General features: G+C 40.0%; 1 protein-coding gene across 1 annotated transcript in view; it reads right to left on the reverse strand.

Moving 5' to 3' along the window:
• Nucleotides 1-12,763, reverse strand: part of SGPL1 (sphingosine-1-phosphate lyase 1) — a 95,258-nt gene that overhangs the window by 20,540 nt on the left and 61,955 nt on the right. Inside the window, exons 5-6 of the mRNA XM_006889039.1 lie at nucleotides 10,781-10,857; nucleotides 6,854-6,982 (exon numbers count right to left, since the gene is read on the reverse strand). Coding sequence (XP_006889101.1) covers nucleotides 6,854-6,982; nucleotides 10,781-10,857 — 206 coding nt within the window. The remainder of the gene's footprint in view (nucleotides 1-6,853; nucleotides 6,983-10,780; nucleotides 10,858-12,763) is intronic.

The raw sequence follows: 12,763 nt of genomic DNA on the forward strand, positions 1-12,763 counted from the left end.
ATGACTAGGGAGGACAGAAGGAGAGTTGATGCCTTTGAGCTGTGGTGCTGGAGAAGAGTACTGAATGTACCATGGACTGCCAGAAAAACAAACAGATTCATCTTGGAGAGGATTAACCCAAGCTACTCCTTGGAGGCAAGGATTCTGGGGCTTCATTTGACATACTTTGGACATGTTGCCAGGAGGGACGGGTCCCTGGAGAGGACATCATGCTTGGGAGGGTGGAGGGACAGCGCAGGAGGGGAAGACCCTCTATGAGATGGATTGATTCAGTGACTAGGGTAATCGGGATGGGTGTGTCAGAGGCAGTGTGGTTGGCGCAGGATAAAGCAGGGTTTAGGGCTGTTGTGCATAGGGTCGCTATGAGTCGCAAATGACTCGACAGCACATAACAACAACAACAACAACAACATGTCTTTTGATTTCCTAACTGCTCTTACCAGTGGTGTTGATTGTGGATTCAAGCCAGATGAAACTGCTGACAATTCAATCCTTCTGCCATCTCTCTTGAGCATTGTTGTTGTTAGGTGATGACAAGTCCAGAACAAGTCATAGTACCCCTATGAAGAGATCTGAACAATGTCCTATCCTGTGTCATCTCAGACATACTTGAGCGCAGTGCTGCAGTCACTGTGTCAACCCATCTCTCTGAGGGGCCTTCCTCTCTTTCACCAACCCTCCACCTTTCCAAGCATGATACCCCTTTCTAAGGAACAGACTCTCCCAGGAGCATGCCCAAAGTATATAAGATGAAGCTTTATCATCTTTGCCTCCAAGGAGCACTCTGGCTGCACCTTCTCCAAGACCTATCTGTTTGTTTTTTTGGCAATCTGTGGTATATTCAGCACTCTTCTTCAACCCTGTAACTCAAAGGCATCAATTATTCTTCTGTCATACTTATTCACTCTCCAGCTCTCAGAAGCACAGTAGATGACTGAAAAGACCATGGCCTGAATCAGGTGCACCTTAGTCCTCAAACTGATACCTTTGCTCCTCAATAATTTGGAGAGGTCCTTGACTGCAAACTTTCCCAATGCAATGTGTCTCCTGATTTCTGAACTGCTGGTACCAAGGATGTTGACTGTGGATCCAAGTAAGAGGAAGCCATTGACTGTTGTTTTCTCTATCAGGATGTTGCCTATCAGTCAGTGGTAAGAATTCTATTAATGAGTCTTCTCTGATCCTGATGCCACATTCTTCATAGCGTCCACCTTTTCATGAGCCATTAGAGAGGTACAGATCAAAACCACAATGAGATACCATTTCAGTTCTACTAGAAAAGCTAAGATTAAAAACCAAGATAAAACAGAAAATGCTGGCAAGGATGTGGAGAAGCAGGAACCCTTGCCAAGTGCTGGCAGGAATGCAAAATGGCCCAGCTGCTGTGGAAAACAGCGTGGTGGTTCTTTGAATTTCCTTGAAACTGTGGCCCTATAATTCCACTACCAGATATATAACCAAAAGAAACTGAAAACAAAGACTCAAAAGGAGCCGTAGACACTAATGTTCGTTTTATTTATAATAGATAAGTAGTAGAAATAACACAGATGTCTACCAGCACATGAAGGGATAAATAAAACATGGTTTATACATACAACGGAATCCAACTAAGCCAGGAGGAGAAATGAAATCTTGGTCCCTGCTACAGTGTGGACGGAGCATGAACACATGCTGAGTAGAAGTCAGTCACAAGGACAAACATTGAGTGACTTCACTTACATAAAAGGACAAGGAAAGGCTAGAGTTTATTAGTGGTTACCAGCGGCAGGAGGGAGGGAGGAAAGGAGGGACTAATAGTGGTAGGGAAATGACATTGTTAAGGGTAAGGTGGCACAGTTGACTGTTACTAACAATAAGGCGTGTAATTGTAAAAAGTTGAACTGGCAACAGCTGTCTGATAGATGTCACAACAAAAGAGAAAAGACTAGTTGAGGCTGATACTATACATACACCAAAATATTTCATGGGGTTTGGTTCCTCAGTTTGGAGTTTAAGGGCCACCATTCCATGAGATATGCTAGTTAACAGATCCAATGATGTGCTTGGTGCTTCTGTTCTGTCTCCTAGATATGTGTAATGCCTGCGTTCTTAAAAGCTTTCTAGTACCAATCCAAGGTACTTGAGAGTAGACAAGAAGGAGAATCAGGAATTGAAGTAGGATATAGAATGAGTGGATAATTGTCTCCAAGAACAGCTGCCACCTTTGACATAAGACAAGAAATGGATGGTGATCAGTTACCATTACTGTGCATCTTGATCAAGGATTCCATAGAAGAATCCTGATAAAAGTGAGTACAATATAGAACACAATTTCAAATTATGTTTGAAAGACTTCAGACTTGCCGTGGCCCTGAAATGCCCTGAAGTAATCTTTCTACCTTAAATAGTAAATATTCCTGAACCTTGTCTTAAAATCAAACAAGAGTTCAGTACAACTATTATATAAAAGAAAAAGTCTATTTTGAGTATTATGTCATTATGTCTTTTTAAGCGCAATCTTTTTTTTTTTTTTTGAAACACTGCTAATAGAAACTTGAAAAACTAGATAGAAACCTCAAAAAAAAAACAACAACAAAAAAAAAAGAAACCTCAGAAGGCACAGGGTTTTTGTTAATGAGAGAGGAAAGACTCAGAAAAGGTGCAAAGGGTTGCCTAACTGCAATGCTGTAACCAACATCACTAAATGCTGCATCTGTAAAAAATCTAGTGAACTGTGTTGTATGCTTTGCTGGGTATATTCTCAATCACAAAATTAATAAAATGTAAAGAACAAAGCCAATTCATAAAAAGAAAATAAGAACCAAACATATTTCTCAAGAATGAAGAATATGGTAAATAAGATGTAGAAGTTCAAAATGAGATGCAGCTCAGGATGGCATCCATTAAACCCTGTGTCTGTCACACAGCTACAATAACTATCAGAGTCGACTTGATAGCACATAACACCAACAGCCAATCTTATTCATCCACAACTACCCTTAGTCTTTCTGCTACTAAGAAGAGTACATAAACTTTATAGGCTATCTAGTTCTCTTCTGTGATTCGTCTTAAACTACTCATTCAATAAATGTATACTGCTCTTCTTAATCTATGCTTTATTAGCGGCTCTTTTTATACTATTTCTCTTGCTCTATCAATTGCACTCTAGTTATTTTTTTAAATCTGCCTTATTCCATAAACTAACTTTCAAAACTTGGAAATATTTTAAAAAGTCATAAAACGAACTACGTCTCATTAGGGAAATGGTTATGGCTGGTTTCAGGTCTGGAACAAGCAATGTTTATGAGGAACCCGAAATACTCTGTCAAGCCAGAAAGCCATGAACTGCTCAAAGACCACTGGGGTCAAGGAAAAGAACAAAGAGCCAAAATGAAAGACTTCCCACAGGCCAAAGATGGGTAATCAGAGCACCAATAAGAATATTAACTACAACAGACTGAAGCACTATCCACCCAATTGGTGATGAGCATTTAAATGGTTTTCAATTTTTAGCTGTTAGTAACAATGCTGCTATGAGCATTCATTTTCATGTGTCCAAGGTGCACTAATTTTTCTACAGGTGCTCTTTAGGAGCTGGGCCACAGGATGGATGTATTGTCAACTAGTTAAAATCAATTTGCTTCACAGATGTGTAATCTTAAAAGTTAACAGAGCCTCATCTCATGGCTGAAGAGTGCCTACTGTAAGAATATCATTACCTTTGCTCCAGAAATCACGTCCTTCATCTAAATGCTACGAGGTACTGACACAGTTATAACTGGATCAGTTTTTAACAGTTTCGGAAATTTCTTTTGAAATTCAATTTCAGGAAAGCAGTAGCTGCCACTTAAGTCGCTACTATATATTGAAACACCAATTTTCATGGTATCAACACAACAGTGAAAACCACTGCTTTGAGGGGAAAAAACTAGAAACTAGCTATAGAATTTTCTTATTCTTAGATAGTCCCTAGATTGACAGACTTTATAATGACTTACTTAATGTATCTGATAGGATTAGCAATTCTAGTTTACCAAGTACAACACACCGAATTAGACTTAACTTTCTATCTTACATAAGATGAGATACAGTTTTTCCTAAAGAAGGTAACTTTAGTTTGTCATACCCAACCAAAGAGAAGTTTATCAATTACACTTAGGAAAACATCTTTTCTCTTTGAAACGATAGTTGAAACAAGGAGTCTCCATATGTGTCTTTCAATATTCTGTGTCTTTCCTATTAACAACCGAATGAGAGTGACTTAACAGAATAACAAAAATAAATGTCAGCTTATATAACATGGTAAGTATACGTTAAGAACTATTATGTAGTTCAGCACAGGCCTGGTGGATAGATGGATGGATAGGAGATAAAGAAAGAGATGCTCATAGGTGCCATCAAGTCAAGTGTAATTCATAATGACCCTATGAACAAAAGATCTGAACCCTGTCCTCTCCTGTGCCAACTTCATCATCGATAACATACTTGAATCCATTGTTGCAGTCACTATGTCAATCTATCTAATATCTCCTATCTTCCTCTCTTTTACTGACCCTCCAAATTTCCAAGGATGATGTCCCTTTCCAAGGAATAGCCCCTCCTAACAACACGTCCAAAGTATGTAAGATGAAGCTTAGCCATCCTGGCACCCAGGGAGCTCTCTGGCTGCACTTTCTCCAAGATCTGTCTGTTCTTTTGGCTGTCCGTGGTATATTCAGTACTCTCCTCCAGCACCACAACTCAAAGATATCAATTCTTCTTCATTCATTTAGTTTTCCAGCTCTCAGCAGCATAACAAATGACTGAAAAGACCATAAGTCAGGTGCACCTTAGTCTTGTAACGAACATCATTGTTCCCCAGTAATTTAGAGAGGTTGCAGACAACAGACGTTCCCCATGTAATACGTCTCCTGATCTCTTGACTGCTGGTCCCAAGGGTGTTGACTGTTGATCCGAGTAAGATGAAATCGTTGACAGTTTCAGTCTTTTCTCCATCTATCAGGATGCTGCCTATCAGTCTAGTGGTGAGCAGTTTTGTCTTCCTGATGTTGAGATGTAATCCATATTGAAGGCTGTAGTCCTTGATCTTCTATAGTAACTGCTTCACGTTCTCCTCACTTACAGCAAGCACGGCTGTGTCATCAGCATAACGCAGGTTGTTGACGAGTCTTCCTCTGATCCCCATGCTACTTTCTTTTTCATAGAGTCTAGCTTCTCAAATGATTTTCTTAGTATACAGACTGAATAGATATGGAGAAAGGATACTGAACAGATATAGTGAAAGGATATTGAATAGACAGGGTAATAGAATGGCTGATCACACCTTTCTTAATTTTAAACCATACAGTGGTTCCCTTGCTCTTGTCCAGAAAAAGCAAGGCAATACTGCATGATTTAAAATTTCTTGGTCTAGGTCTAGGTTTTACAATAGCATAATTAAGTGTTCTGGGATTCCCATTCTTCTTGATGTTACACAATTTGTTATGATTCACAAAGTCAAATGCATCTACACAGGCGTACATGTTAGCAAAATATACATATTTGGTAAATTTACAATATTCTTTAAAGAATTCTAGCATCTTTATGTATATTTAAAAAATGTTAAATGAAAAATTAAAGAGAAAAATAGCTGCAGATACATACTCCCAAATGTTGGCAGTCTGCTTTAAAGTGCTGCTAATCTGGATTTTTCTACAATAGTTAGTACTGCTTACATAGCAAGATACTTTTAAACAAATTCTGCTGCTTGTTGTTGGGTGCTGTCGCGTTGAGTATGATTCATTGTGACCCCAGGAAGAACAGATCTGAACACCGTTTATCCTGTGCCTACCTCACGATCTCTGACACGCTTGAGTCCATTGCTGCAGTCACTGTGTCAATCCACCTCGCTGCAGAGCTTCCTCTCCTTTGTCATCGCCCTATCTTTCTAAGCACAATGTCCTTCTTCAAGGAGCAGCCTCTCCTACCAATATGCCTGAAGTACACAAGATATAGCTTTGCCAGGCTTGTGTCCAAGGAGCACTCCAGCTGACCTTCTCCAAGATATACCTGTTTGTTCTTTTGACAGTCCATCGGATATTCAGTACTGTTCTCCAATGGCACAGTTCAAAGGCATAATTTTTTTTCTTTTGTCATCATTATTCATTCTCCAGCTTTCAGATGCATAGCAAGTGATTAAAAAAGACCACATGGCCTGAATCAGTGCACTTTAGTCCTTAACACTAACATTTTTGCTCCTCAATAATTTAGAGAGGTCCCTGACTACAGACTTGTCCTATGTAATGTCTCCTGACTACTGGTACCAAGCATCTTAATTGTGAATCCAAATAAGATGAAGCCGTTGATGGTTGCAATCTTTCCTCTACCTAGCAAGATGTTGCCTGTTGGTCCAGTGGTAAGAATTTTTGTTTTCTTGATGTTGATATGCAATCTATATTGATAGCTGCTGTGTTTGATCTTCTGCAGCAAATGTTTCAAGTCCTCCTCACTTTCAGCAAGCAAGGTTGTGTCATCTGCATACTGAAGGTTACTGATGAGTCTTCCTCCAACCCTGATGCCACAATTTTCTTCATAGAGTCCAGTTGCTTAAATCATTTGCTCAGCATACAGACTGAATAGGTATAAAGACTGGCTACAACCCTGACACATGGCTTTCTTAATTTTAAACCATAGTATTCCCTTGCTCTGTTTCTACAACAGCCTCTTGGTATAGGTATCATATGAGCACAATTAAGTGCTCTGGGATTCCCGTTCTTCTCAATGTTAGCCATAATTTGTTATGATCACATTCCTTTATATAGTCAATAAAGCACATACTACTATTCTAGTGCTTAAACTTTTGAAAAAGCACCAGATGCAACTTGTATATACTCACAGTTCCACAGGAATCAGGGCCTCCATTGAAAAGGGAACAAGCTATTCTAACAATTTCTGCTTCTATCTTTCGGAGTCCTGGGAAGATATCTGGATGCAGGGGGTTACTCCATGCAAAATCTCCATAAGCCTGCAAAGAAATGCCAACATTTATTACATAAAAGACTATTACCTTGCACAGGACAAACAGCCATGCGCCAAACAGGCAGTTCTAGGTGTTTGCACAGTATGGTGAAAGAGTACACAAAGGAATTATTTTACAGCATGGGAAAGAGGGAAAGTAAAGATGTGGTTCAAAATACAGACTCTGATATCAAAGAGATCCAGTTGTGAAGTCTAAGCTCTGCCTATCACTTTAAGATGCATGATATTAGGTCAAACAACCTCTGTGAGGCTCAGTTTCTCTTATGCAAAAGGGGACAATAATGATACTGACCTTATTTGATTAAAAACTCACTGTTGTGGAGTTGGTTCTGACCCACAGTAAACCTCCAGTGTGTTTCCAAGGTTGGAAATCATTAAGACGAGGAAACAGCCTTATTTTTTTCTCCAATTCAAATTGGCAGGCATGCAGCATTTGGACTGGCAATGCAAATCCTTGTAGACTACTCACCAGAGTTCCCTCCTCGGACTCCCTCCCCAGGCCCCAGGGATAAATATCAGTGTATAACACAATGTGTGCAAAGCACTTAGGTCAGTGGTGAATGAGTTTCTTTACGTGGCCTTTGCCTTGTTTCTTTGGGAAACAGCTTGAGAGACTTTTCCTCTCAAACTCTGAGGATCTATCTTTGTTCTAGTTTTCTACTCCAGAAAGCCTGCTACTTCCATCAAGGCTGAGTGACAGTTCTTGGGCAAATAGAAAAGAAACCTGATGGGGATAGACTTTTTGTCTATAGGATGCACCAGGGTGGGTTTCAAACATAAATGTGATTAGAAATGGAAGAAGTAGGATTCAACAAAGTCAACAAAGGATGACACTGGAATGGTGAATGAGAATATGAATGACTTGAATGTCCATCTCGGGTCATTTGATAGGAGACTGAGTTAGTTTAGAAAATAGTACCTAAGACTCCATACTTCCTTTTCTTCTCAGCAAACATACTCTACTTTACCATTCATTCTTTCTAAAGATGGCACTACCTTTCCTGGTAATCCACCCTTTTCTGTTGAGTATCTACAAAGCCTGGAAACATAAGTAATATCTCCTTTTTTATTGACTGTTAATGTCTTAGACAATTTACCTATCTACTTATGTTTCAATGATGAGAAACTTTAAATTTTCTATAGTTTCATGGTTATTTTAACAATTTGCTTTAAGTAGCTTTTTAACACTAGGTATTATTTTATTGCTCTTAAAGAGAAAACAAAGACAAAAACAACCCAGTGAATTAATTCAGACATGTACCGTTTAGTTTCAGAATTGACCAGTACTTTCCCTTGAGTTGTTTCTCAAATGTACTAATTTTCCATAATAATTTTGTATATTTCTTTATCATTTGATAGAGTATTAAGATGTTTAAACATTAGACAGACACAGATCAAGTGCAAAAATGATCTTTTCCTTCTTGTCAGGTACATATTTATCTATCAATTGTCCAGTAAGTGGATGCCAATCAGTATATCATTCATACCATGCCTGACACAATAGCAAGTGGGCTGCTATTTGTTGTTGTTGTTGTTGTTGTTGTTGTTGTTGTTATGTGCTGTCGAGTCGCCTGTGACTCATAGTGACCCTTTGTACAGCAGCCCTAAACTCCGCTCTGTCCTGTGCCAATCGCACTGTCTCTGACACTCCCATCCCAATTATCCCAGTCACTGAATCAATCCACCTCATAGAGGGCCTTCCTCTCCTGCGCCGTCCCTCCACCCTCCCAAGCATGATGTCCCTCTCCAAGGACCGGTCTCTTCTCACAACATGTCCAAAGTAAGTTAGACGGAGCCTCAGAATCCTTGCCTCCAAGGAGCCACCCGGTTTAACCCTCTCCTGGACAAATCTGTTTGTTTTCCTAGCAGTCCATGGTATTCTCAATACTCTTCTCCAGCACCACAGCTCAAAGGCATCAATTCTCCTTCTATCCTCCTTGGTCATTGTCCAACTCTCTGATGCATAACAGGTGATTGCGAAGACCATGGCCTGTATCAGACGCACCTTAGTCTCCAGAGAGACACCACTGCTCTTCAGCACTTTGGAGAGGTCCCTAACAGCAGACTTTCCCATGGCAATGTGCCTTTTAATTTCCTGGCTGCTGGTGCCAAGAGTGTTGACTATGGAGCCAAGCAAACTAAAGCTATGTACAATCTCAATCTCTTCACCATCCATCCTGATGCTGCCAATTGGCCTAGTGGTGAGAATCTTTGTCTTCTTGACATTGAGCCTCAATCCATATTGTAGGCTGCAGTCCTTGACACTCTGCAGCAGGTGCTTCAGGTCCTCCTCAGTTTCAGCAAGCAGGGTTGTGTCATCCACATAACGCAGATTGTTGATAATTTGTCCACCAATCTTGACGCCACATTTCTCCTCATAGAGCCCAGCCTCCCGGATAATCTGTTCTGCATATTGGTTGAAAAGGTATGGAGATAGGATGCATCCCTGGTGTACGCCCTTCCCAATTTTGAACCATGTAGTGTTCCCTTGCTCTGTTCTGACGACTGCCTCCTGGTCCAAGTATAAGTTTCGCATTAGAACGATCAAGTGTTCTGGGAGTCCCATTCTTCTCAGAGTCAGCCACAGTTTGTTATGATCTACACAGTCAAATGCCTTTGTATAGTCAATGAAACACAGACAGACATTCCTCTGGTATTCCCTGCTTTCAGCCAAGATCCATCTAACATCAGCTACAATATCTCTAGTACCACGACCCCTTCTAAACCCAGCCTGGACTTCTGGTAGTTCTCTGTTGATGTGCTGTTCCAGTCGTTTTTGGATAATCTTCAGTAAAATATTGCTTGCACGTGAAATCAGTGAGACTGTTCTGTAGTTTCCACATTCTGTTGGGTCACCTTTCTTTGGGATAGGAACAAATATCGACCTCTTCCAGTCAGTTGGCCAAGTGGTCATTCTCCAGATTTCTTGGCACAACTTGGTGAGCACGTCCAGGGCAGCATCTGTTAACTGAAATATGTCAATTGGTATACCATCTATTCCTGGAGCCTTATTTTTTGCCATGTCCTTCAAAGCAGCCTGAACTTCTTCTTTCATCACCATAGGCTCTTGCTCATATGTTGTTTCATGAAATTCTTCTGTGTCTTCCAATTCCTTTCGATACAGTGACTCAGTATATTCCTTCCATCTTCTTTTAATACTTCCGGGTTCATTTAACGTTCTGCTGAAAGCATCCTTGATTATAGCAACTCGAGGTTTGAATTTGTTCTTCAGTTCCTTGAGCTTAAGATATGCTGAGCGAGTTCGGCCCTTCTGATTTTCCGACTCCAACTCCTTGCACATTTCATTGTAATATTTTGCTTTGTCATCCCGTGCTGCCTTTTGAAATCTTCTATTCAACTCTTTAGTATCTTGAATTCTTCCCTGTGCTTTGGCTTCTCTGCTATTTAGATAGTATTGATTCTGAGCCCACTTTTGCTTGGCTTATCTGTGATTACCAAGTAGATTATTCATTCCTTTCACTCCTAGCCTGAACACTTATTTAAGCGGCAGAGTTAGATATCTTCATTGGTTAGACATCTACAGTATTCCATGTTTATCTTTTTTTTTTCATTTTTGCAATTTTCTTTTTACTTTTCCATACATTCATTATTGCACTTTTCTCCCTGCCCACCCCTCCCCCCTAAGTATTTGTTTTAAATTACAAAAGTAGAGAGGAAAATGAGATGATGTAAACTAGCAGAGATAGAGAACACACACACACACACACACACACCCCCAACACACACCCTCTTAGGTAGTTTCCTTAAGTATATCGACACCTACCTTCACCAGCAGCTCTGTGAGCTTCTCTTCCCCATTGTACACTGTTCCTGAGGCTCGTCCTTGTTGCCAGCCACAGTCTGCAGAGGAAGTTAAGGGTACCAGGTCAGTAAAGAAGAGCCTTTGGCAATACTACCAAAGGCAACTTACATGTTCAATGCAATCCCACTATAAATACCAATCCCATTCTTCAATGAGATGGAAAAGGCAATCTCCAGTTTCATTTGGAATGGAAAAAAAAGCCCCGAATAAGCAAAGCACTCCTTAAAAATAGAAAAAAGGTAGGAGGCATCTCACTCTCTGATTTCAAATCCTACTACACTGCCGTGGTGGTTAAGACAGCATGGTGCTGGTACAATGAAAGACACATAGATCAATGGAATATAATCGAGAACCCAGAAATCAGCCCATCTACCTATGCTCAACTGAGTTTTGACAAGGAGATGAAATCAGTTAAGTGGGGAAACGACAGCCTTTTTAACAAATGGTGTTGGCAAAACTGGAAAACTATCTGCAGGAGACTCAAGCAAGATCCACACCTCACTCCACATACAAAAACCAACTCTAGGTGGATCATGGATCTAGGACTAAAACCAAGGACTATATACTTCATTAAAGAAAAGCTTGGAAGAACGCTAGAAGTCCTAATCCACAACATAAACAGCCTTCCAAGTATCCTGAGAAATTTACAACCAGAAGATAAAATAGATGAATGGGACCTTCTAAGAATCAAATCCCTATCACATCCAAAAACTTCTCCAACAGGGTTAAAAGGGAAGCCACAGACTAAGAAAAAAATATTTGGTAATGACATGTCAGAGACTCGTATCTAGAATTTATAAAATACTTGAGCACCACAACAAGATAAAGGTAAACAATCCAACTGAAAAATGGGCACAGGATATGAATAGACACTTCACCAAAGAACACAGTCAGATGGCCAACAAGCACATGAAGAAATGTTCAAAATCCCTAGCTCTAAGAAAGATGCAAATCAAAACAAATATGAGATATCATCTCAACCCAGTAAGAATAGCAGAATTTAACAGAACAGCAAGCAACAAATGCTGGTGAGGTTGTGGAGAAGCTGGAACCCTTATTCACTGTTGGTGGAAGTGTAAAGTGGTGCAACCACTGTGGAAGGCGCTGTGGTACTTTCTCAAAAAGCTGCAAAAAGAAACACCATTTGACCCAGTAATTCCACTACTGGGAATATACCCCAAAGAGACCAGAACAACCACCCAAGCAGATATATGCACATTCATGTTTATCGTGGCTTTGTTCACAATAGCAAGGAGTTGGAAACAACCTAAGTGCCCATCAACAAACGAATGGATAGAGAAGCTGTGGTATATTCATACAATGGAACACTATACTGCATTGCAAAACAAGGAACTCATGCAATATTATTCAAAATGGGTGACCCTGGAGGACATCATGCTGAGTGAAGTCTCTCAGTAACCAAAGGACAAATACTACATAATGCCCCTGTTATAAAATAGGACTGACATTGGGGTTGTGGGGAGACAGAAAGATGGGATAAATAATGTATACTGCATTGAAATCAAAAGTACAAGGAAGAATTCAAGATACTAAAGAGTTGAACAGAAGATTCCAAAAGGCAGCTCGGAATGACAAAGCAAAATATTATAATGAAATGTGCGAGGAGCTAGAGTCAGAAAATCAAAAGGGCCGAACTCGCTCAGCATTTCTTAAGCTCAAGGAACTAAAGAACAAATTCAAACCTAGAGTTGCTATAATCAAGGACGCTTTGGGCAGAATATTAAATGATCCAGGAAGTATTAAATGAAGATGGAAAGAATATACTGAGTCATTGTATAGAAAGAAATTGGCAGATACAGAAGAATTTAATGAAATAACATATGAGCAAGAGCCTAGATCAAGAAGTTCAAGCTGCTTTGAAGGAAATAGCAAAAAATAAGGCCCCAGGAATAGATGGTATACCAATTGAAGTATTTCAGATAA

The sequence above is a fragment of the Elephantulus edwardii genome, unplaced genomic scaffold (assembly GCF_000299155.1).
Source record: "Elephantulus edwardii isolate Elephantulus edwardi_28Jun2011 unplaced genomic scaffold, EleEdw1.0 scaffold00074, whole genome shotgun sequence".
Classification (NCBI taxonomy): Eukaryota; Metazoa; Chordata; class Mammalia; order Macroscelidea; family Macroscelididae; genus Elephantulus; species Elephantulus edwardii.